This window comes from Eschrichtius robustus, chromosome 11, assembly GCF_028021215.1.
Source record: "Eschrichtius robustus isolate mEscRob2 chromosome 11, mEscRob2.pri, whole genome shotgun sequence".
In the NCBI taxonomy this organism is placed as follows: domain Eukaryota; kingdom Metazoa; phylum Chordata; class Mammalia; order Artiodactyla; family Eschrichtiidae; genus Eschrichtius; species Eschrichtius robustus.
The window spans coordinates 25,440,886-25,468,052 of record NC_090834.1 but is presented as its reverse complement, the minus strand read 5'-3'; the positions used below and the strand labels follow the sequence as shown (position 1 = coordinate 25,468,052).

Sequence of the window (27,167 nt, the reverse complement as noted above, 5' to 3'; positions counted from 1 at the left end):
GATTTGCTACTATATGAAGTACTGGTTTCTCCCAAGAACTGTGTGCTCGCAGGGTTCGTTCAGGAAGGTGAGTGCCCTACCACCACATCGCAGTCATATCTCATCACCTTCGGCAGGAATAATTTACACTTTAACCTTACATGCAGGCATATTAAATTAGTATTACTCATCAGAACTTGCTTATTAATAAAACAAGCTGAATTAGCCACTGGAGAATCATATTTGGAAATTCAATGACAATTTTACACTTTTAATAAAGGCTCAGAAATATTATTGCAGAGCAGGTGGTACAGAAAACTGTGGTCAAATTCGACATTCATTAATAATTGAAGTGTGGAACGTGACAGGTGAAAATTGATATTGATTTCTTTCCTCTAATATTTGGAAGAGTTCTAAAAGGTAAATAAAATGAGATAACAAGACATTCTCACTGATTTCTTTGATCACCTCCTCCCCACATATCACTCCTTTGCCTACCATGTTTTGAATAATTCAATGCCCATAGTCTTTCCAGTTCAGTGCATTATAAAACACACTCAAGCTGGGTTTCAATCATATTAGACTGAAAGCTGAACTTTTTATGAAGGATTATTTAAAACAAAATGCATCTTGAGCCCAAGCGCCTTTGAAACCAAACAATCCTGGGAGTTCAGTAAGGAAATGTCAACACTGTGGAGAACTTTTGGATTCAGAAAATTCAGTAATCCTATTTGATGTATGTTAACCGTATCAATATTAACAACCTTCTGCTTGATTTCAGCACTGATTTGAGAGCTGAGTTACTACTGGTCTTGTATTTTAACTAGTTGTGAAAGCACTGAGAGAGTTGTTCTTGGGTTGATCTTGACCTGCCTCTGGGAATGCTCTCTGTTCTATCCATCTTGAAAAGCTTTATTCAAGTGCATTTCTCTGCCTTCCTTCTTCTCATCTGCACCCCTTGGGAAAACGAAAGATGCTCAAATATAGATGTTAACACTGCAGATGCTCTGTTTGGCAATGGTGTCTTTCAGCTTCCCAATAAAAAACTATATTGCTCACCACCCATTTGACTGAAAAGTGACTCATTTTACTGACAGATATCTGGATTGAGATGCCAAAAGAAATAGGTCATTTCAAATTTCCTTTTTAATTTGAGTCATAGCTTTGTGTTGCAACACTACTTGTTCAAAAGTTAGATCATGAAGGTTCCTTCCTATGACCTCCAAATAATTAATCAAAATGTTCTTCAATAGGCTATATAAAAAGCAAGCAGAATATTCCTAATTATTAATCTTTCTCTTGAGTCATATAGTTCTTGTAATTTCAAGGAAGAGAAACTCTAATGTAAAGTGTTACAATAGCCAAGCATACCTGCACTGTTATCTAACCATTCAGCAATTTTCTCTGCCAAGTCACTCTGAACCTTAGACTACATTCTACTACTTAGAATGTCTTTTTAATTAATTTTTAAGGTTCTCCTCTTTTGAGTTAAAAAATGGTCACAATTTTGTAAGTAAAATTAAAGAAAAAACACAAAATAGACCATCTGAGATATTTCCATTAGGCATTATATATATATAAATATATATATATATATATATATATATATATACACATATACATATATATATACATACTTTATATATATATACATATATAAATGCACTGGGATAAATCTCCATCTTCTGTGTCAGTCAGACATAGGTCCATTTTCTTAGGAATAGGGAACTCCTTTCACAAGGGAAGTGAGGAAATTGGCTGGACCATCCTTCTTGAATAATAATTCCATGAAGCCACCATTTAAGGTTGTCTGGATCTTGGTTCCTTCTAGCAATCTACTACTCCAACAGTGTGTAGTTCATCAAATTCAGGTCTTTCTGAAGCCAGGCTAGAAATACAAAGTGAGGTGGACGACTGAGGTAACTGAACAAAAAGGAGGAGGAAGAGAGCAAAACAATTTCCCAATTTCATTTTTTCTCATATTCTCTGTGCTTTACAAGGGAAAAAAATATTTGGGTCTGAGTTCCTTTCATTCTTAGCCATTATTGGTTCAAAGTCTGAGAAAAAAAAAAAAAAAGTAAAAACGAAAATATGGAGTCCAGAATTCCGTTAGCTCTCTTGCATGCAATAACACAACTTAAAAGGCCTTCCAAAATGAAGGGATAAACTTTTAAAAGTATAGCCCAATCTTTTCAATCTAAACAAGTAAACACTAAAAATATATTTTAGAAATCCAGCAAACACACTAACCACAGTCAAAGCAAAGGAAGGCTTTTGGCTTACTAAATGACAGTGGCTGTCTACAAGACAGAGGAAGAGAATACTCCAAAATTCTATCTGACCTGGCAGAGCTCAGCACAGCTACTACTCTTCTTTCCTAAAATCAAGGCATAAAGAAATTGAATAAAACTTGCCAAAATGTCACCCGCTGCCTCCAAAAGCAGATTAAAGAAGGGCGTGTCCAGAAATCAGGATGAAGAAAACTACTTAGAGAAGCCCCTTCTCCTATCAGTGGACCACCAGGGTAATAAAATGATAAGCCTTTTTGTCATCTTCTTTTTATAATTTATACATTTAAATTTCAGTTAACATTTTAAAAATATCCAATCAGAATGACAGGCATTTCCAGAAGTATCAGTTTTTTTAATCCTCACCCTATTACAAATGTGAAAACTGAGGCTCAGTATAGCTGTCAAGGAATTTTCCTAAATCATTGAAGCTGTAAATTTGGGACCTAAGTCTAAATCAGTTTCTCATTTTATCTTGGCTAACTTCTTAAAATTCTTTTTAGGGACATGGGGAGGGGGAAGGGTAAGCTGGGACGAAGTGAGAGAGTGGCATGGACATATATACACTACCAAATGTAAAATAGCTAGCTAGTGGGAAGCAGCCAAATAGCACAGGGAGATCAGCTGGGGCTTTGTGACCAGCTAGAGGGGTGGGATAGGGAGGGTGGGAGGCAGACGCAAAAAGGAGGGGATATGGGAATATATATATATGTATAGCTGAGGCACTGTTATACAGCAGAGACTAACACAACATTGTAAAGCAATTATACTCCAATAAAGATGTTAAATATATATATAAGAAAGCTATACTATAAAATAGATACAGTGATAATATATCTGAGAGGTGGAATTATGGCTGCTTTTTAATCTATTTTTGGATTATTTGATTACTTGATTTCTCTATAAAGAATATGAATCCCTTGTGTAATAAAAGTTACTCAAAACCAAAAAACAAACAAACAAAAAAACAATTCTGTTTAGGAAGAGAGGATAGAATGAAGGTTTGAGCATAGAAATCATCTAGAAATCACTGAAGATACTGGGCCTGTAGTGCAGTTTCATTTGTAGTGGGTTTGGCTTACATTCTTATATTTAGTTTTATTTCTATACAACTATCAAAGAAGGAGAAAGAAGTTGGGTAATATTTGCATTTGCAACTAATCAAAGCAGAATTGCTTTTAGCTTTAACAAAAAGATCGTTTTGTGATCTCAGATTAACATCTTTATTCTTAAATGGAGCATAAATAACATTTATTGGCTAAGATTATTTGTAATAAACAAGACTGTTTACTGTTTACCACCTAGCAGATGACTATTTTTAAGTCTCACTGAGTATGCTAAAAGCTTATACTGAGCTCTCATTTTACCAGAGTGAATTTAAATTAACTTCAGCAGCCAGAATTAATGAAACCAGGTAAGTGATGCAAAGATATTCCACAGGGTATTCTGTTTTAATTAGAGATAGAAAATGTGAGTCATTAGAGGTTTTTAAAAATGTTGCATTCTATTACTTTCTCATATTTTAAATCTAGGAATATAGATGAAAACTAAAACATGTTAGCCACCTTAGTTCAGTTTTTAATGTATATCAGCTCTGAATTTATATTGAGTGAATAGTAAAGAGTCTGAATGAAGAACAATCTGGAGGCATTCAGGTACAAGTCATAAATTTTATTAGAAGTTGAGTATCTGTTAATTAGCAGACAGCCATATAACTTAACTATAAAGCCACTACAATTCAAACATTGTAGCATTACTACATGAATGAACACATACACAAATTAAACAGAAAAGAATATCCACAAATAGTTCTAAGTATGTCTGGGAAGTTTGATTGTGATAAAGTCAAGTTATAATCTTTAAAATTGATGCCTAGAAAACTACACACCCATTGAAAACTAAAGTCTGTACCTCACACTACATACCAAAATAAATTACACCAGTTGCACATGTAAGAAGCTTGCAAGTTGCCACTTTACCCTAACAAGATGCGTCTTTTACAAATGTTTTCTCCCACTCTGTGGCTTTTCTTTTCATTATCTTGATAGTGATTTTCACAGAGCAGAAATTTTCTATTTTAATGAAGTCTAGCTTATCAATTCTTTCTTTCATGGATTGTTCCTTTGGTGTTAAATTTTAAAAGTCATTGCCATACCCAAGGTCATCTAGGTTTTCTCCTATGTTATCTTCTGGGAGTTTTACAGTTTCGTGTTTTACATTTAGGTCTGTGATTCATTTTGAGTTAGTTTTTATGAAGGATATAAAGTCTGTGTCTAGATTTTTTTTTTTTCTTACTATGGACATCCAGTTGTTTCAGCACTATTTGATGAAAAGACTGTCTTTGCTCCATTGTATTGCCTTTGTTCTTTTGCCAAAGATCAGTTGACTGTATTTATGTGGGTCTATTTTGGGGCTCTTTATTCTGTTCCATTGATCTATTTGTTCTTTCACCAATACCACCCTGTCTTGATTACTGCACCTTCATAATAAGTCTGCAAGCTGGGTAGTGTCATTCCTTCAACTCTGTCCTTCTTCAATGAGGTGACAGCTATTCTGGGTCTCTTGCCTCTTCATATGGACTTTAGAATCAGTTTGCCAATATCCATAAAATAACTTGCTGGGATTTTGATTGGGATAGCACTGAATTTCTGTAGATTAAGTCGGAAAGAACTGACATTTTGATAATACCGAGTTTTCCTATTCATGAACATGCAATATCTCTCCACTTATTTAGTTATTCTTTGACTTCATTCATCATGGTTTTGTAGTTTGCCTCCTATAGAGGTTGTACTTATTTTATTAGATTTATACTGAAGTATTACATTTTTGGCAATGCTAATGTAAATAGTGTGGGGTTTTTCTTAACCTATTCCACCTGTTCATTATTGGTATATAGGAAAGCAATTGCCTTTTGTATATTAACCTTGGATCCTGCAACCTTGCTATAATCACTTATTAGTTACAGGAGTTTTGGGTCAACTCTTTAAGACTTTCTACATAAATGATCATGTCATCTGTGAACAAAGACAGCTTTATGTCTTCCTTCTCAATCTGTACACCTTTTATTTCCTTTTCTTGCCTTACTGCATTAGCAAGGACTTGCAGCACAATACTGAAAAGTTATAATAAAGGAGGACATCCTTGCCTTGTGCTTAATCTTAGTGGGAAAGCATTGAGTTTCTCTCCAGTAAGTATGATGTTAGCTATTGGTTTTTTTGTAGATCGTATTTATCAAGTCAAGAAAGTCCCTCTCTATTCCTAGTTTACTGAGAGTTTTTCTCATGAGTGCACGCTGGATTTTGTCAAATGCTTCTTCTGCATGTATTTATATGTTTTTTTTTCCTTTTTTTGTCTTGGATGGATTATATTAATTAATTTTCAAATGTTGAACCAGCCTTACATACCTGACACAAATCCCGTTTGGTCATGGTATATAATTGTTTTTATACTTTTTGGCTTCAACTTGCTAACATTTTGTTGAGAATCTCTGACACAATTTTTATCACATTTCTACTATAAAAGGTTTGGGATTCTAACGAATTTAAGCTATTAATTAGTCTTATCAAATTGTGCTCTTTATTCAAAGATACACCATAGCAGAACCCTGAGGGAATGGATGGTGAATGGTAAGGCCTGAATTTACAATTCTTTTATTCTTTATACCCTGAACCCGTCTCTCAACAAGTGTTTACGGTTGATTTTTTTGGAAATTAGACATAGCTCACTCCATTCATTCATTCAACAGATTCTACAGCAGAAGGGAGGCTTCTAAGGAGGTAGGGTGCATTAGTGGGGCTGCAGGTTATTACAGGGAATCCAAGCAAGGCCTCATAATGGAGACGGTGATATTTGAGAAAAGACTTTAAAAAGTGAGTGGATGAGTACTGTAGATAGTAAAGAGAACAGCAATTCAGGTAAAGCGAACAGCAAGTGAAAATGTCTGCCTACTATACTTGTTGAACATCAAGGACTAAAGAGTATAAGGTGTTTGGAAAAGAGTGAGCAAGGAGTAGAGGTGGAGGAGATGAGATCAAATATATAATGTGGAGGGTAATCATGTAGCAACTTTCCAGCATTTTAAGAAGTTCAGCTTCAACTATGATGAAGGGGAAGACACTGAAGTCACATAATTCTTCTGACTTAGATTCTCAAAGGGTTCTCCAGCCACTGTGTTAAGGACACATTTCAGAGGGATAATAATTAAGATGACAGACAACGAAATCTTAATCCTGAGTGGTAATAGTGGAAAAATCGAGAAACTGTCAAATTCTGGTTCTATCTCAAAGATAGGGCTGACACATTTTGCTTCTGTATTGGATGTGAAAGGAGAGAGAAAGAAAAAAGTCAAAGATGAATCACATTTTGTAACTGAGCACCAGGAAGAATGGAGCTGCCCTTTTCTGTTTTGGAAAGTCTACAGGAAAAGCATGAGTGACTATGTGTGTATTTGATTGCAAGGTATATTAAGTTTGGGATGTCTATTAAATGACAAAACAGAGATATTCTGTTAGTAAGCAGTCTTGTTAGGTGGACCCAGTCCGTAAAGGACAACCATCAACCTACCTAATCTGCTCAATTTGAAGACCCATAAAGGACTTCGGGGCATTAGTGTGAAGAGGGCTTCCTTTTGCGTTTGTGTGTATGTGTGTTATTTGCTTTGACACTGTGGTTAGGCTAAAGTAGCACTATTCTGGGCTTTCATCTTTGGCAACTTTTTTCTCACCAAGAAGCTTTTTTATTGGGTTGACGCCAAATGAGTATTTGCCTGATTCTTCATGTCCTGATTCTTTAACTATTTTCCTAGTTTGGACAGCCACAAATTTCGTTAGTATTTGTTAATTTCACCCTTCAACGTGGACACACTTGAAGCCAAGTGAACTCCCACCACACTGATGGTAGACTCCATCTGAGCATGCTCAAAAAAGCACAGAAGGTTGTCCACGGGGAGGGTACTATCAGAGGCTGATTGACAGTATCTGTGTTGTAGACCAACTTAAGGGCAAACACATACGGTTCTTACGCTTTCCTTCTCCTGATAATAGGCAATGGCAGGCTCTGGATCACAATGTTTGAACCCAGGAGGAATAGTTTTGCACTATATGTGGCATGACTATGATAAGGGGTATATATCTTATCTAGAATGTATCTTCTTTTTTATGCTACACAAATACAAAACTAAACTAAAACTGAACAACTAAAACTGACACATCAAAAATTTCAACTTCTCATCAGCCTTAAGCCAAAACTAGGGTAACAGTAATACAATTCTCCTGTCAAGCTTCACTGCCACTGCAAAGTTGTTCAACAGGACATTTCTAAACATTTAAAAACTGACCTGGTCACAACCCCATAAAAGTCTACAGATCATAAAGAAGTGTGCTGGGATTATATAACTACGCAGAAGACAAGTCACTAGGACATCATTTTGACAACAAGCAGCAAACCTGCAGCATAGGAAAATCCCAACAGGAGAACGAGGCGCACACCCCTCCCTCTGGGCATTCAAGGGCAGGACTGACACCCAAGATGCTCTTCTCTCAACCTCAGCAATGGTGCCTTTCACAGAGCAACTATGCAGTCTCCCAAGACAACTGGGAAGGAGAATCTGGTACTGGCAGTATTAACTTGCCATGAGGCCATAAGCAAGGGAATGTGTGTGGCCTTAGTGAGAGAGCAGAGGTTTGGGAGATGTTGCTTTATGTTGGCTTTCAGATCAGGAATTTGTACATATAGCCCGCAAACAACATTTTTTGAAAGCATATGAACATTCTTGAGTATGACAGCTCCATGTGAGGGGTCAGAAATGGCAGTCAAGTTCGTTTCACTGGGTAACAGCTGATTTGCAGACTGGAGAACAGGCTTCCTTGTTTACAGACATAACCACAAGGCTGCCAGTTGTGTGCCAAATCCACCCAACTACACATTTGCATTGGGAGAGCGACCAGACAAGTTTCACATGGATTTATATCAGAGAGGGAAATGCTTCTTGTAAGGCTCTGTCAGTTTAAAAACCAAAAAGAATGACCATCCACCTTTCCCAATTCAACCCCCTATATATCATAAACATGATAGCTACATACCTACAACTTATTATATACATCACGAGCTTTGATGAATGGAAAGCCCCTAAAAAGATATCAACAAAACGAAGTTAGATCTTGATGTGAATACATCACCCGTTAAACCCAGTTAATACAACTATTTAGTATTATGTACAGTATCCATACAGAACTGTGTATAAAAATAAATAAGCTCAAGAGAAGGACCTGGAGGGCTCTGCTACGGAGAAAACTGAACAGAATTCAGCCGACTGGCCTGGTGATAACTCTCTGAACTGCTGAGAGGCCCCTTCATTTCCTACGTTCAGGATGGTTGAGATTTCAGTCTCACTTCTTTAAATGGTGATATTAATCGTTCTCTAATTTACCACTCTGTGTGACGAGGATGGACCTGAGATTAAGTGTCTCAAGAAGAAGATAGGAAACCACAGAGTTGTTAAACTCAAGTGCAAAGACTGGGGATTCAACACTATAGTTTATGCAACAGCAATTCACATTACCATTTGCAAAACAGTAGTTGGTTGTCCAATGGGGATTATAAACATCCATTTAACATGAGCTACTGAACAGATACTTTACACAGTAACTACTTCAAGTACTATTTAAAATCAATTCTCTATGTTTTCTTAAGCAATTGTTTACCCCCAATTTCGTGAATACTACCAAGTAAGTCACTTGAAAATCATCTAGAGCAATCTATTTCACTTAGCAAGCCTAAAGCTATAGTTCAACAATTTCATTTACTGTTCTATGACAAAAATTACTATGAACAGCTATCCCCTGGATAAGTAATCAGCTAAAGCTAGTTTGACTCACTAAATCTGATTTACTGAGTTAATAAGCCAGTTGATTTAGAATAGGTCTAATGCATATTTCTCATCCATTCTGTATTAAACTATTCTCCAGGCCTAAAATGTCTTTTTTCCCATTCGTACATATCCAAGTTCCTACTTCTGTGCTGTAGGGCTTGGCTCAACTACACCTGCCTTTAGTGAAACTTTTCTCACCTGCACAATTGGTGATAATTTTAGTCTCCTCAAGACTCCCACGGGGTTACCTCTGTTGTGACACTTGAGAAACAACTTGAAACTCCCAATTACTTTTTGTTTCTCTTCCTTAGATGGCTCATTAGGCAGATGCCATGTGTAGTTATCTTCTTTCCTCTATAGAAAGCACCAGAGACCGCCCACATAATAGAAGTTCCAAAATAAAGAATTCTGAGCGACTGAAAAAGACAGGGAATGCAAGCACGTTACCTGTTCCTTTTTGCACGTCTGCAGTACGCCACGGCAGGAAACCAGACACACCAGGTGGTAGAGGTTCAGGAGCATAACATTCTTTACCAGCAGAGTGTTTCCTTCCATTACTTACAGGTTTCTTTGCGGCCAAGCCTATGTTTGACAAAGCATGAAAAGAAGGAATCAAGATGTACCAAAAGTCTACAGAGCAACTGTCACATGGTTACACTTTGAAAGGAATAAAACAGGCACTTGACAATGATGCCAAGCCCATTAAAAAGAGGATCGTTTTGTACAAAGGTTTTACGTAAGCCGGCATTTTTAAAAAATATAAGTTCTCTACAGTAACAAGTTATTTTAACTAAAACAAAAGTATTGAGATGTGCAGAAATGCAAAAATAAATTTTTAAAATAATCCCAAAGTATGATACATTTTATGTATCATGCAGAAACACTCAAGTTTACTGAATCTTAGAACATCTTTGGCATTTCTGAATCTCAAGGACAGAGAAACACAGATACACCCATGACTTCTGCCAAACAGAATCTTCAGAATTAGACCAAAATTTCAATTTAAGATGAATTTTTCTATGTAAAAACAATAAAAGTTATGAGGCTGCAAGTTGCTGGGTGGTAGGTGAATCAATGTTACTCTCCTATAAGCCTGTCAACCGTCACTGCTCCTTTGATTTCATATAGAAAACACACAAAAAAACAAATGAAACCCACTGGATAAAAGAGTGAAATGTGGAGACTTATCCTATATTTCAGTAGTAAAGAGGCAAGTATCTTTATATGAAATATTTGGTTGCAAAAACTAGACCTACGTGTTAATAGTTTATTTAGAACAAGCCATATATTAAAATTCACATTTAAATATTTAATTTGAATTTCCTGAAAACAAACATTATAAGTTAAAATGGTTATATTGATCCTTCAAATCTACTATATTTTATATTATTTTATTTACTTTAATAGATCTTTATTGGAGTATAATTGCTTCACAATTCTGTTAGTTTCTGTTACACAACAAAGCCAATCAGCCGTATGCATGCACATGTCCCCATAGCCCCTCCCTCTTGAGCCTCCCTCCCACCCTCCCTATCCCACCCCTCTAGGTCATCGCAAAGCACCGAGCTGATCTCCCTGTACTATGCTGTTGCTTTCTACTATATTTTAGCAGCATTAGGATGCAGGGTAAAATGCAGTGTATGTGGTAATATAGGACAAATATTTCATGGAGTGTAGGTTATTGATAATCACCACACGATCCTGTGTGATTTACATGCGTCTTAAAAATATATAGGAGCTCAGTTCATTTTGTGCTATTTTATTGTTTTTTAACTTAATTACCGTCAAAAAAAATGTTTGCATGCATGTGGTTTGTATGTGTATACTCTTCCTTTACTTTCAGAAACTAATGCAAATACATCTGTATAAAAAATTTTTTAATTACACTTTTCTTGTTAGGAGATAAAAAAAAATTTCTAATAAAGGTTCCATTCTTTTTTTAGGCATACATAATTACAATATAAATGTGACACAATTCACACCATTATTTCACCCCTATACTCACCTGGATCTAGGTATGTACCCAGATACTGATTTGGCTTACCTCTATGTCTCCAAATAACTGAGGCAAATACAAAAAAAAAGCCCAAGAAATAAAATTACTCTTAAAATAGCTCAATGAGCTTGTATACTTCAGTTACATTTCCACTTTGTTTAATCAGGCTAAATAAAAAAAAAAGTTTAATTGTTTTCTTCTCATTCCATGATGCCCTATTATATACGACCAGGTACTAATTTTACAGAATTCCTAATATGTTTTACATATACATGTTTTATTTATATATATTTCCATTTCTAATATCATAACAAAAAAGTCAACTTAGCTATTTTAAGAATGCTTTACATATGATATAAATTTTTAATAATAATATCTAATTAGTGTGATATCACAAATCTTAACTTCTTTGTATGTACTATTTGATTATTAAAATATCATTCTCTTGAAATAACAATTGGCAGACAATCATAAGCTTTTTTTTGACTTCATAAACACTCTTAACAACTTCTATTTAATACACTATTGTCCAAGCAAGTTGATTAATAGAGAATCAAAAACATACACCTTGAAGTTGAAAAAAACAAAAGCTGTATTTATGAAGATGTTTACAATTTTTTTTATTTTTATTTTTGGCTGTGTTAGGTCTTCATTTCTGTGCGAGGGCTTTCTCTAGTTGTGGCAAGTGGGGGCCACTCTTCATCACGGTGCGCGGGCCTCTCACTGTCGCAGCCTCTCTTGTTGCGGAGCACAGGCTCCAGACGCACAGGCTCAGTAGTTGTGGCTCACGGGCCTAGTTGCTCCGCGGCATGTGGGATCTTCCCAGACCAGGGCTCGAATCCGTGTCCTCTGCATTAGCAGGCAGATTCTCAACCACTGTGCCACCAGGGAAGCCCTACAATAGTTTATTTTAGGTTATTTCCAATTTTTCACCAATTTAAAAAATTGACCAACTCAATGAAACCTTGTGAATACAATGTTAAAAAGTATAACTATGAATCATAAAATTTAAATTTAGTATGAAAAATTAAGAATGGCAAATTATATTGAAGCTATGTGGAATTATGTTTATAGACAGCAGGAAGAGAAAATAAAAATGTAAATATTGCTTGAAAGGATAATGAGATTAGAGGTGGTCTTTTAAATTTTTCATTGTTATGCTAATACAATACCTTTATGAAACCCGAAATCTTCAAACAACACATTTTTTAAAAATTGTGGTAAAATACACAAAACAGAAAATTTATCATTTTAACCATTTTAAAGTGGACAGTTCAGTGATATTAAGTCAACAAATTTTTAAAACTTTCAGAGGGTACCTAAATAAAAGATGTGTTGTCCATTGGTGATTTTAATGTATCTGGTATAGAACTAAAGTCACCACAAAACTTTTTCTGGGAAATTGGCAGATCATAAACATAAAAAATTTGTTTTGCTTTATATTAAACCTTATTGTTTTACTGTTTCAAAATTCAAATTTACTCACAAGAAAGAGTCTGTTTCATATTAGATTTGGTTTAACAAATGCTGCTCCTGCTATTCATTCTTATCACCAAAAAAAAAAAAAAAAAAGATTATTTCTGACTAATGATAATATGTTGAGAAAATGAAAAGTTAAGGTCTCTTAGAAACAATACAAACGTTATCAGTAGAAGTAAATTATAGCAAATTTATAAATTCAGGGGAATGTGAAACTTATACCACTGATTGTTAAAGGGTTTTAAAAGCTTTTTATTACATTTGGTAACAAAATTATAGGCTTAGTTGTAAAATCCTGGGTTAACTACCACTTGGAAAATTAAATATACATTACAGTAAACATTTAGAAAATGTTTTTCTAAAATGTTCAATGTAGGTCAATAAACTTGTCTGTAGAAGTCTTTTATAAGGATAATACATATTTCAAGTTTTTTTTTATCATTGAGAGAAACAAGATATTACCTGATTCAAAAATTTAGGTAAGAATTTCAAAGAAAGAAGCAGGGAACATTGGGAAGGTTGCAACTGGGAAGAAATTTTGTTTCTTATGGCACAAAGGTAATTCTGCATTAAAAAAAAATCATTCCTCAAAAGCAGCACTACTAAAATTATCATCAAAGTGCACCCCAAATTTCAATTGCAAAGTATTAGAAGTAATCATCCACCAGGAAATATTTTCAAAATAATGAAGTTTTTATGAGATCCAAACAATAATGTTGGTTAATATTAACATCTCTTTAAATTCATTTATTATATCTATATTCTATAAATTCTCATAAGTATCAAAATAATTATAGGCCTCCTAATATGCATGTGGTTAATATTGGCTGTTTTAATTTTAGCACACCCGAAAACATAAGGAGTATAAGTTCTAGTAGCATTAAAAAAAAGAAAGAGTTACCAATTCTAATAGTATCTTTTCCTTTTCGACCACTTCCCAAAATTATAGTTCTCTTTTTCTATCTAGCAGTTTTGGATGGTTCCTTCACCAATGGAGAAGTTATCCACTGGTACTGAGACAGAAATGATAAATATGCCATTTAAGTTACAGGTAATTTAGGAGGGTTTGATCTTCATTGGAAATTAAGATACTTTAAGTTAATCAAAGGTTTTCAATCTGCATTTCTGGGAACCTAAATTAAAGCATCACACAATATTTTCAAAAACAGAAAAGCCATTTCATTTGACTAAAAACTTAGTTTTAAGATGGCAGAAATTACCTTGCTAATTTTCTTTTCAGAAAGAAAGAAAAACAAGCCATTAAAGAGAAATTCTTCCGAGAGAACTAAAACATGTTCTATACCTCTGACTTGGCACTCCTTCCATCTGGAGAATTTTTTGATAACTGCTTTCATCACAGAATGATCTAAAGTAAAATAAATTGAAATTAGAGTAATTATTTCCCAGTGAGGGCTATTTCCATTTAAAACCAAAAGCCAACTAATTATTGCTTTCCCATAAAATTAAATATGAAATCTACATTATATAATTATACACTTATTTCCCCCTTTGTGTATTCTAATTTCTTCCTCAAAAACCTAAGATGCCATCTTGCAGACTGCCTCCAGTGGCTACTATTTTGGCAGCAGCAAAGGTCAACTTTAAACATTTTGCACCTAAAGTGGCTTTGGATACCTTTGGATAGAAAGTACAGTCTGAGCACTGTCCAGACACTTAGATACCTAAAGCGCATCTAAGATAACAAACCAAAGTCCTGATATTCCCTCAAAAGCTGCTCCTCCCATCAGCCCCCTTTTTCTAAGTGATACCACCCAGTGGCACACATAATCATCAACGACTTGTCTCCTTGTTACTATTTCCTTCATACCCCACATCTAATCTATCGGCAAGCCCTGTTAGCTACACCCTCAAAACACAACCTGAATTCAACGACTTTTCACTTGCTCCAAACTTCCAACCTAAGCTAAGCCATAAACATCTCTTATTTGGACCACTGTGATAGTCTCCTACCTGGTCTCCCTGTTTCTCTTCATTATCTCCCCAGGTCTATTCTCTATACCAAGTCATCTTATGCAGATACTATTTGGATCATGCCTTTTTCCAGTTCAAAACCCTCTACTCATTTAGAATAATCCACATCTTTACTCTGGCCTTCAAGACTTTACAAGATCAGACCCCTGGCTAGCTCCTTGACCTCACGTCATACCACACTCTTCTTCACTCAGTACTCTGGCCATGTTGACCTCCTTGCTTTTCCTTAAATACTCCACCCACCTACATGCCTGCATACTCATTGCTTCCTTGTCCAGGAGTGTGCTTACCCCAGATCTTCCATGGCTTGCTCCTCTCTTCATTCAGGTCTCCGTTCAAATGCCACGTCTCCAGTGAAGCTGTCCGTTAACAAACCTATCCAGTGGAGTCCTACGTGCTCCCCCTCACTCTCCTCACATTACGATATTTCTGCACTTCCTACTATCTAAAATTATATTACTTATCTGTTTACTCATTTCTATCTGAACCCCTTCACTAGAATGTAAGCTCCACGAGGGCAAGACTTTTGTCTGTCTGGTTCACTGCTTTATCCCTAGTGCCTGACCCGTATCTGGCACACAGAAGCTATTAAAAAAATTACTTGTGAAACTGACAAATGAATAAAGTACTCCTTGCAAGAATTCAGAGGTGCACAACAAGGAAATAATGCTCTTGGTGGAAGCAGGCTTAGTATCTAGGTTCACCTCTATTCAGAGTAGAGATAAGAACAATTTAAAGGTATAATTCACTTTTAATTAGTACATTATCTGCTAAAAACATAAGGGAAGTGCAACATTAGAAAAGTACAGTTGACGCTTGAACAACATGGGTTTGAACCTCGCGGGTCCATTGACACATGGATATTTTTCAATAAATATGTACTATCGTCCTACACGAGCCAAGGTTGGTTGAATCCACAGATGCGGAGCCACTGACTATAAACTTATACCCAGATTTTCAACTGCGTGGGGGGCGGCACCCCTAACCCCCAGGTTGTTCAAGGGCCAACTGTATACGATGAGGAAAGTGAAACACATTAAGTTTTAAAAACTGTCAATATGTGAACAAACTCTTTTTGTTGTTCTATGTGTTGATTCAATTAAAAACAAAAAGTGACCACATACCAACAAGTGGATTTTTTCTTATATCCAAAACAACCAGAGTTCTGTTGCTTTCAAGGGCCTTTAGTAAAGCCTTTGCTCCTTCACTGGTGAGGCCACACTGCTGCAGGTCAAGTGCTTTCGCTGAAAGACAAAAGGTCACTTGCAAAGTCTATACAGATTTAACATATAGACAACTCTCATTTTCTCACGTATGGAAGAGTCCTGCACAAGACCAGCCATGGCAGGTTTGTAATTTTGGGTATGGAAAAAAACAGAAACGTATACACACACACATAATGCATTAATCCAATTTAAAAACCTCTTCTTGGATGTGCAATGATAACCTTGGCTTTAGTACCAATAAATCATCCAACATATTTTACAATTACAGAACTGAAGAATAACTGTATATAACCTATGAGCAAAAAACATCACAAAATGAATCTCAGTTCATAATTAGCAAGGGCGGCAGTGGCAGTGTAAACCTCACAGGCAAAAACTGGTGGAGCTCAGAAATGCACTGCATTCTTTTGATCATGATCTTGAGCTCCAAATCACACTTGAAACTAGTTAAAAGGGGAAAACAAAATAGAAGAAATGTAATAACTGTTAGTTTTAGAGCAAAAAGGACAAGTCTAAGAGGATACAAATAATAACAAATTCAAACAATGTGTGAATAGAGAATACATACTAAAATCCTATCATGAAAGTACGATGGTCAAGAACTCTCTCCATAAAAAGTCAGACAAAAACCAGAAAAACTGATCATGAATTCTAGGAGTTCTGGGGCTGAACAACCTACTCATTTAAACCAAAGGGATCATCACCAAAGCACAGGTATTAAAAAATATTACATGAAAGGAAACTATCATGAGTCTTTTTTTTAAGTGTTGTGTGGACCATCACATTAAAATAACTGGAGTCTTTCAACACCCCCATGACACACAGAAATAGCAAGTCAGACATAACGGATCTGACAGGATATGATACAACCCTTACAAACTCTCACTACAGAAGAATGGACACAGGGTATAATTAACCAAATTGCCAAATTAATACAAAGAGCCAGTAAACCTCACCAGTAAATCAAATGAATACAAAATAAAACAAAATGTGGTTATTCTCCTATCAGATTAAGCCAAGATTCTGTAAGAAAAGCCTTTAAAATGTCTATACCTTTTTGATCCAACAACTCTCTTTCAAAGAATTTAACCAAAAGAAATAGTCAGAGATACAGGTAAGGATATATATCAGAGTACTATTTGTAACTGAAAAACTGGACATACCTTTTATACAAGAATGGATAAGCTATGTGCACTGTGGCATATTCATATAATGGAATACAGAACAATCACAAAAAATGATGCAGGAGATGCAAATTGACTGACTTGCTAAAATGCTCATACTAAATTAACTGAAAAAAGTTATAAAATTTGGAGTAATCCTACTTGCATAGAAAATGGAGAGGTACTCATTTTTGTAGTTTTACAGTTTTTTACAAGTGCTACAAGCCAGTGTTTGTGAGAGGCAGGCTTCACACCCACTGTTGGGGTGGACTACAAATTGGCATAGCCTTTCTGGGTGGTAATTTGGCAATGTGTATCAAAAGTCTTAAAAATATGTCACACTCAGGTCATTCCACTTCTAGTTCCTTATTCTACAGAAGTAATCCCGATGGACACAGAGATGTATACACAACGTATCCACAATGTTTCTGACAGGGAAAAACAAACTGTCTAAATCTAATGGCAAAGAATTGATTACACTATGGGACATCAATATGATGGAATACTACATGATACATAATTAAATGAAAAAAGCAGGACTATGAAATAGCAAGTATGCTACAATTTTATTTTTGTTATCCCTAAGTGTACAGAATATATTCATAGAAAAAAAAAAAAAGACTGAAAGTATATACACCAAAATGAACAGTGATTATGTCTGGGTATTAAGATTACAGGTAATTGTTCTCTTGTAACTCTGCATTTTCTATAAAGAATATATGCAACTCGTAGAGGAAGTTTACAAGCAAAATAAAACCTATCAGAAAAATGAGGCTTTAAAAAAAAATCCTATCACAACAGTATCATGCCAAAAGCTAAGCATATATCATATTAAAAATTCCATATTTTCAATTTTAGAATTTACCTCCAAGCCACAAATCCTCACTATGAGATTCTGCAAAAGCACTTGTACCCAGGTCACCAATGAGCGTGTTGCAGTTCAGAGTGATGCGCCTCAAACCAGCCATACAGTGAAGATCAGGTCTCCTGGAACGAAGACTCTCAGCCCAGGTTTCTTCATGCCTTCTGGTAGTCTGATACCTCAAAGATTTAAAGGGATGAAATTACGATGCTTGAATAAGGAAACAGTGTGTGCCTACTGAGTATGGCTTATTATGTCAGAGATTTACACACACACATATCAAGCATATATGGCAGGGGAATCAATCTGAGAAATTAAACAGTCACTTCTGGTTTACGAGTCCAGTGACCCAGATTCTATTTCGTCAGTGATTAGATTCCAGCCACTGGATGACCTGTTTCTGAACAGTTATGTAAAGTTGGACAACTCAATTACAGTCTATGAATTATTTTCCGTATCTTCTAAGTCAGGGAATTGGTTCTAAATTCTATCATTGCTGAGGCTCTAAATGTCATCATTCTGTCCTCCAATCGTCTCCAAACACCTGACTGGGCAACCCATAAGAAAACTTTTTAATATGCATCTTATTTATTAACAAATTATGTACACGAAGTTCTATACAAATACTGTATGTACATTATAAACCACACAGATATTTTAAAAATGATACAAAGGCAAATAGGTTCTAATATTTTCTTTTCCTAAATCTAAGGCATTATTTTATTATTATTATTATTTTAAAATATTTATGTATTTATTTGGCTGTGCTGGATCTTTAGTTGCGGCATGCCGGATCTTTTAGTTGTGGCATGCAGGATCTTAGTTACGGCATGCATGTGGGATCTAGTTCCTTGAGCAGGGATCGAACCCGGGCCCCCTACATTGGGAGCGCAGAGTCTTCACTGCTGGACCGCCAGGGAAGTACAAGGCATTATTTTAAAAACTGTATTACAAAATGGATCTCACATGCTACCTAGGGTATGCACACAAACTTTAGAGGCCTGGACTATGCACAGACAGTTGGATGTGCCTTGGGAAAATAATGGTTTGACATTTAACCACAAGTATTGTCTTAAAGACATTCAATTCTTGATATTCATAAAATAAAGTTTGGTAATAGGGAACACTGACTTTAAATGAAAAAAGTCTTATTACATTCTTGAAAAAATAAAAGACTCAAAGTGCCTTTGACACTCTAAAATGAAAATCATTAGTGTCATTTTTCTATTAACAATAACTTATAAAAGCTCCAAGCAGAAATAACAGCAATCACTTACACAGTGCTTAGTATGTGCCAGGCACTATTTATACAAAATAGTTCATTTAAACCTCATAATGAGGCACAGAGGTTAAGTGATTTGTCCATGGTCACTTGCTATGAAATGGGAGAAAGGGAATTTGAACCTAGACCATTTGGCTTAGGCACCCAAGTTCTTGACTGTTTTCAACCCCAGGGGTCAATGGACTTGCCCTGTATAGGCTCAAAGAATTTTTCAATTTTTAAAATCTAAATTTAAACACTTCCAGCTTTGTGGGCTATACAGTTTCTGTTGCATCTACTCAACCCCACTGGCATAGGCTGAAAGTAGCCATAGCTATCATGTAAACAATGGGTGCGACTATGTTCCAAAAAAACTTTCTTTACCAGGCGACGGGCTGGATCTGGCTCACCAGCCATAGTTTACCTACCCTTGATCTGCACCATCAAACTCTTCAGAAGGCTTCATGTCAAATTATTAAATAACTTTAGGCCTAAATACAGTAATTATAACCACTGTAAAGTTGTTAAGGCATTATTTTAAAAACTGTATTTACTAATTGCTGATGTAGTGATTTTTATTAGTTTATAAACTACAGCAGCTAGTAAACACTTGATTCATTTAAGTCTTGAAGACTATAATGGCATAGTTTTTTCACAGTATCACAATCAATGTTTTCAGTAACTAAAAATACATTAAAATATTATTATATATTAAATCTCTTATTTCTAAAATTAAGTGGACTATCTTTACTAAATGGCAGAATCCCAAACTGAAAACTGGTCATATTCTTTCAACAAAACGAAAGCTGCACTCACACGTAGCAAAAGACAAAAATGAACTGCCATCTGTATCAATATATTAATGTGCTTCAATCACATGTGTTTTCATGAAAGTTCAAACATAAAAAAATCACCTTTAAGATCTTGGCCATGTGATCTGCTCCCTGCCATGTCAGATTACACCCCGTGAAGTTTACTGTCTTAAGAGTGGTAGAGTTCTTTACACCTTGACAAATAACTAAAAGAAAGAAAAAAAGCCACACACACAATAAGATGAAGAGCCTATACATTTGTCAATCTTGACTTATTTGCTTTTCTTGGGTCAATTGGAGGTTTATAGCCACATTCTTAAAATCATTAACTACAATCTTCCCAAACAGGTAATTGACGAACAGATGCATTTGAAAACTTGTCAGCAACAAAGTGTTATTCCAGTTTACAGCAGCAGTTTAATTCTATTTAGATACTAAAACTGAATACACTGAATACTGCAAACTTTATTCCCAACCTCTCAGTAAAATACTACATACCTTTTGAGACATAGGAAAAAAAAGAAAAACCTAAAAATCTTAAGACTCTTCCTATTTTCATTTCCAATGATACTTCCCAATCTTGATGATCAATCAGCGATTTAAATGTCAACTATAAACCCAGTATTTTATTAGGTGCTATGCAGTATACTAGAGCAATAGAAGAGAGAGGACCTCAAACCCTCTGCTCCCTCAAATTGAAAGGCAGGCTTCCTTACCCCTCCAGACCACTACTGGACACAGGGAACACACACTAATGTTTCAGGACCCCAACTAACAGTCACCTGCTTTGTGATTACTTCCATGACACACCCCCACTAACACCACTGAGTTTGCTGCTCTTACGGGACGTGACATATATTTCCTATTTTAACACATACCACAGTGCGTTATAATTATGATTGCAGATACATGTTCTAACAATTTAAAGAGAATGATGACTTTTTTGCTCTTTACATCTTGCTATTTCCCTTCCCATAATATTTCTTGAAGAGAAACATTAAAATATAGACAAACACAAAAAAACAGAAAATATACAAAATGTGTGGTTTGTGGCTTAACACAAACTTAAGTAAAATTAGTTCTGACAGTATCCAGCATGACAAACTTCCACGGTACAAATGAGAATGGACCAAGGTTTGAGCAGGCACAGGAGACAACCTAGGCATGAACGACACCAAGAAAAGGTAGACAGGAAGTAACACGGTGTGTAGGATATCACGAGACCAGTCTGATGAGAAGAGACTTAACCAAGACTGAAACTCACTTTCTAAACCTCCATCTCCAAGTGGACAATTCGCAAGACACAGGTGCACCAAAGTGGCCAATTTATTCACTCCCTTTAATGGGGAGAACAAGTTTAAAATTTTATTGCTTTAGTCTGCTCCAAAAGCAACTATCAAACGTTGGCAGGACACAATGAAGGCTCACCTTTGTTAACACAGTTAAGTCGCTCTCTCTAAGAACTAGCCCATTTAGCTCCAGGTTCCTTAGCGCGCCCGACACACTTACACAGCATTTAAGAGCTTTACACAACTGCAAGGTCACATCTTTATTTCTTATCGCAGGAACACGACTTCTGTAAACTTTATTTCTGTCACAACCTAAACCAAAATTATTGTAAAATGAGTGACTTAAACCATATATTTTATCATCACTAAAAAGCATCCAAATAAAAAAAAAAAAAAAGCATCTGCTCTGTGCTAAGGATTAGAAACGACTCCTGCCCTTAAAGCCTTCATTAAGGAGGGAGATGTATAAACTCAAAATTTCAATCACATGAGATAAAGAACCATAACCTTTGTGCACAGAGGTTCCTATGGAGGCAAAAAGTTATATCTAAGTGACGGCTTCATGATAACCCTGAAGTAGAATCTAGAAAAGATGAGAGTATGCAGAGTTGGAGTAGGAGGTGCATTAACTGCACAGGGACCACCTGTGCAAAGACACTCAAGCCCGACACCTGCTGGGCACTTTAAATACTGCAGGTGGGGATGACTAAAGGCCAGGGGGCCAAGTGTGAGAAGAGACAGAAAGGAAAACAGAGATGCTGGCCGAAGCAAGCCTGGGAGAGAGCCTGGCTTGTAGCCCACAAGTGATGAGGCCTGGGGCTACCACTGGCTGAGTAAGGGTGCCTCCGCTGATTAGAGAAAGGTGCCCCGCTGCTGAAGGACCAATTAGATAAAGGGAGTGATCACAAAAAGATCCCCTTCCTCAGGGTCAAAGAGCCCCATGAGGCTTGGCCGAGCACAGTTCAGACTACACGCCTCTGGGCAGAGCACACGCTGGGCGGCTAGTATGCACTAACTCTGTGTGGGCAAGCCATTAGCAGCATTATTTTAAGCGTATCTTTTTATGTTAGAAGATCACTCAACCCGAGTAGGCAGATGAATTTAGAGGAACTGATGAGCCCAGGGGCCGCGAAACCACCCAGGAGCTTCTGCCATAGTCCGGGCAAACTGTAATATAATATGGATGAAGAAGCAAATTTAGGAGGAGGCCAAAATCTACAAGCTAGACCCACTGGATGAAAAACACAAAGAAAGTTCAGTGAAGGAACTCTGAAGAGAATGGGCTCTGCAATAAACTTTTCTTACATTCAATGTCAAATATTAGGCAAAATTAAGTACCGTGGCCTCTCAGGTCCCTTCCAGCTCTCATTTCTTTTGATTTCTAACTTATTACTCTGGTTAAGTAAAGTCCCTTCAGAGGTACAGAACAGTTCTTACACCTGAATGGGATGCAAAGAATAATCTGACTTCTCTTCACCAGGGGATGAGTTGAACTGTCCTTGCAGAAGAGATAACACATGGTGTGAACCCCAGATCCTAGAAAAGGGCCAGGCACACGATAAGTATTCAGCTTTTTGAAAACAAATGAACAATCATTTCCTCTCCTAAATCTTCACACCCTTCCTCTGCTGGCTACTTTCTCTCAGCTTATAAACATCCTCAAATATACTCACTTAAAAAAAACGTACAACAAAAAAAAAACTCACAACAAAAACGTAAGTAAGTAATACACAGAAGGAATCAGGACAATGTTATAGCAGAGAGTACAAACAGAGAATATATGAAATGCCAGTAAATTTGAACATTTATGTAAAGTGGACAATTTCCTAGCTCCTAAAGTTTACCAAAACTGACACAAGAGGAAATATATATCTGGAGTTCTTTCACCAGTAAAGGAATTAAGTCAATAGTTTACAATCTTTCACCAAGAAAATACCAGACCCACCCAGAACGTTTGGGTGGGGAATTCTATCAAACTTCTATTAAACAGATAACATCAGTATTAGTAAAGAAAAACTTCTAGAGAGTAGCAAAGGAAGAATGCTCCTTTATTCATCTTAGGAAGTCTATATAATCCTAATACTGAAAATAGATTAGGACTGTAAGGAAAAAGAAATTTACAGGTCAAATTTACTTGTAAATATAAAAGCAAACATTTTAAGCTATGATATTAGCTACTCAGGTTCACTAGAGTAAGAAAAAGCATGAGAAAGTTAGGTCATCCAATGAATGAAAAGGTAGTTTAAGAATGTCAAGATGTCAAGAATATATATCAATAGATTGAAATCACCACACTTTATTTCTTTCGTCTGTCTCTTTAAAAAATTGATAAGTAATTCTATTGATCTGTCTTGTACTAGGCACTGTCCTAAGTCATTTACATATTTACTCCTTTAAACCTTCTATTATCCCTGGGGGAAGGTTCTATTTTGCTCCCATTTCTTAGCTAAGACTCTAACCCCCAGGAAAGTAAAGCAACATTTGCAAGTTTTTGTGGATGGTCAGTGATGGGACCAGTACAGGAACATCCAAAGTCTGTGCTTGGAAACAGTGCCCCATGTTGACACTCACATTACAGATGAAAGGAAAGGAACCATGCACTTACCATACAGTTGAAATCTCATATTACAGGTTAAAGGAAAGGAACCGTGCACTTACATTATAGGTTAATACCCACATAACAGGTTAAAGGAAAAAGAAACATGTGTTTCTCTCAAAAGTTGTAGAGAGCATATCTATTTCTAAATATATTTCCCAATTTCTTTTGCTTGTTTTCTGACCTTTGTAGTGCATTTTGCCATGAGAAAAATTTTAATTCTTATATAATTAAATGTATCCTTTTTTCTTTGTATCTTAGAAAGGTGTTCCTCATGACTAACTTATTTCAAGTCTCCCAGGTTTCTGATACTTTTACAGTTTCATGATTTTTTTACTTTTAACTAGTTGCTATATCTAGAATTTATTAATGATAGCCATATGTTCCCACTTTTGTTGAATAAGTTTGGCTACTGATCCAAAATGTCAATTTTATTTTAATCTCAAATCCCTTACGCTCTTGCATCTAATTTTAAGATGCTTCCTATTCCACTGGTCGTTTTGTCTATCTGAAACAAAATGCTACCTTAATTATAATGTAATTATAATATAATAAATGTAATTAGTAAACATAATACCATATATAATAAATAGCATAATATAAAATAACAAAATATAATTTACCATATAACAAGGTCAAAAGAGAACAAAACTATACAATCAGTTGAAATATCCCCCAAAGATACTTTATAAAATTCAACATCCATTTCTAATTTAAAAGAAATAGTAAAATAGGGATTGATGAATGCTTCCACAGTAAGAAGAAATTATATATCTAAAAGAGAAAGAGGTAAATGATAACCTTGAGTAACACTGGCAATAAATACAGGACAAGATGAAGATGCCTGATATAATGTTAAAGAAAAACTATTATGTAACATTGTCTTTGCAGCACTGATGAGTTCAGTGAAAAGAGAATCTCATAGAAAAGAGTATCTCGTTCTTCTTAATGTCTGTACACTTGTCCATTGCATGAACATAACAGCTTATTTAACCAATATGTTACTGATCTGCATCTGGATTTCTAGGTTTTCATGGAATTTTATTATGCACAATTGTTACAAACTCTAGGACTTCCTCTTATGTTTATATCTTTTGAAAGAAACAATATCTCCACAGATGATTTATCTGGGCTGGCTGCTAGCCGACTATGGCTACTTCTCAGTTCTTCCCTTTACATTCCTAGTCAATAGGAAAACGGAAGGCAAGAAGGTCTTCTGTTTAGAGACTGTAAAGATAGGTCTTGGTGATAAAGTCTTGGTGGTAAAGGCTAAAAATATCAACCCAGAACAAGTGTTTTTCCAGCTGTAACTATGTGTGATTCCCTTGGCTTGATTCTGTAGAGGATGTAAGACAAGACTGTAGGATCTTCCCTCAAAGTGCTTCCAGTAAGATGAGCTAAGTCAAGTATGGTGGCATATCTAATTCAAGTCAAAATATAATGGCTCCTTTTCTCTCATAGCAAAACTTCGTGGAGTGAATGTACAAGTCACTGTAGGCTCTTAATTAAAGGAACACAATAAATCTTGTATTGGAAGGTGATTATTCTGGTCCCTTTGTAGAGATGAATTGGAAATTGTCTAGAAGAAGGAAAATTAGCTTAACCAAAGTTAAACTCATAAATAATTGAACATTAATTAAACATTTGTGGCGTATGTTTCTCTTTGATCATAATTTCTCCCAATTTATACACCTCTTTGATACCCGATTAATCATTGTCAAAGATGCAATTAACAATGATTATTACTGTGTATTAGGTTTTGCCTGGGCCCTGAAGAAACCATCCTAAATTACAAGCTATGATTGTCACTTGACTTTCTCACAAAGAACAATCAGAACTCCTGGTCTTAAGTGGCTTGGAATGTGAAACTAATGAGTCTCTTAGATATTATTAGAGGACCCTACAGAGCCCATTGGTGAAAGTTTGGAAAACACTGGGCTTCTTAAAATTAATTCTTGTAGAGTGTTACGAAAGATGACTGAACTAAAAAGATAACGGTGTTTCTGGTTCTGTTGTTAGCGTTCTCCATGGAAACATCGCGGAAGCTTCTGGACTCAATTTCCTTCCCCATGTGTGAATGTCACTGAAAATATCCAACTCCATTCTATCCCCATAGAACTTCAGAAACTAAGCAAAATGAAGACTCAAAATTCATTTCAAATAATGAAATGAAAATATAATGTAGAATGGAACTGGGAAAATACCTGGTTTAAATTCTGGAAAGTACCAACTATACAACTCTGGATAAGTTGCTTAATCTTGTTTAGTCTAATTTCATGCGGATCTCACAGGATGTTATGATGATTAATTTAATACCTTTGTATAACGTACAGTGTTATGTAATTTCTTCTTGTTCTTCTTGAGTCAATTCATATCTTTAAGCAACTCACTTTAAAAAATAGTTACTTACTTGCTTAAATTACTCTTACCTTCTATTATCAGCTGAATTGTGTCCTGCTCAAGTTAATATGTGGAAGTCTTAACCCCCAATACCTCGTAATATGACTGTATCTGGAGATAAGGCCCTTAAAAGGTAAAAAGGTAACTGAGGTCAAATGGGTGGGCTCTAGTCCAATATGACTGGGGTCCTTATAAAAAGAAAATATTAGGACACAGACATGCACAGAGAGAACAAAGTGATTATTAGTAACCACGATCATGTCCTGAATGCGTGGAACACGTCATCATTTGCCAACCACCGTGTCAAGTCAGCAGAAACTACAGAAATTGAGAGCTCTCCGCAGAAATTCATACACCCGTGCACCAGGTAACAGACCACAGGCAGACGTTCACTCAGCCTTTCACGTGTCCCTCACGGAGGGCATGCTCTCTCCTGGGCGGGGCGAGCACAGACACTTATCGGGAGTTTTACTACTTTTAAAATGCATTGAGTCTGGAGCCTGTGCTCCACAACAAGAGAGGCCGCGACGGTGAGAGGCCTGCGCACCGCGATGAAGAGTGGCCCCCACTTGCCACAACAAGAGAAAGCCCTCACACAGAAACGAAGACCCAACTCAGCCAAAAATCAATTAATTAATCAAAAATTAAATTATATAAAATTAATTAAATATAAATATATAAAAAATAAAAAATATGTATTTATATATAAATATAAATAAATTTATATATAAATATATAACATTAAATTAAATTTAAAAATAAATAAATTAATTAATAATAATAAAAAATCAACCACTGCAATTAAATATTTTAAAAAATGCGTTGATACAACCATGTCTCACTTTTGCTTGGATCAGTCAGCAAACGCTTTTTGGAAACCCCTAATTCTCCACACCTCCTACCTTTCCGGCCGCCCTGCTCCTCAGGCCGGGGTCCCCATGGGAGGCGGGGCTGCG

General features: G+C 35.9%; 1 protein-coding gene across 1 annotated transcript; it reads right to left on the bottom strand.

Moving 5' to 3' along the window:
* Positions 1–8,683: 8,683 nt before the first annotated feature.
* On the bottom strand, positions 8,684–27,164 carry LOC137771901 (centrosomal protein of 78 kDa-like). The gene is made up of 7 exons (XM_068555674.1): positions 27,114–27,164; positions 20,029–20,132; positions 17,857–18,025; positions 15,727–15,846; positions 13,914–13,976; positions 9,583–9,717; positions 8,684–8,731 (listed from the first exon to the last, which is right to left on the bottom strand). Exons 2-7 carry the CDS (start codon positions 20,044–20,046, stop codon positions 8,724–8,726), a joined length of 513 nt encoding a protein of 170 aa, XP_068411775.1. The 5' UTR covers positions 20,047–20,132; positions 27,114–27,164; the 3' UTR covers positions 8,684–8,723.
* Between the last annotated feature and the right edge of the window lie 3 nt (positions 27,165–27,167).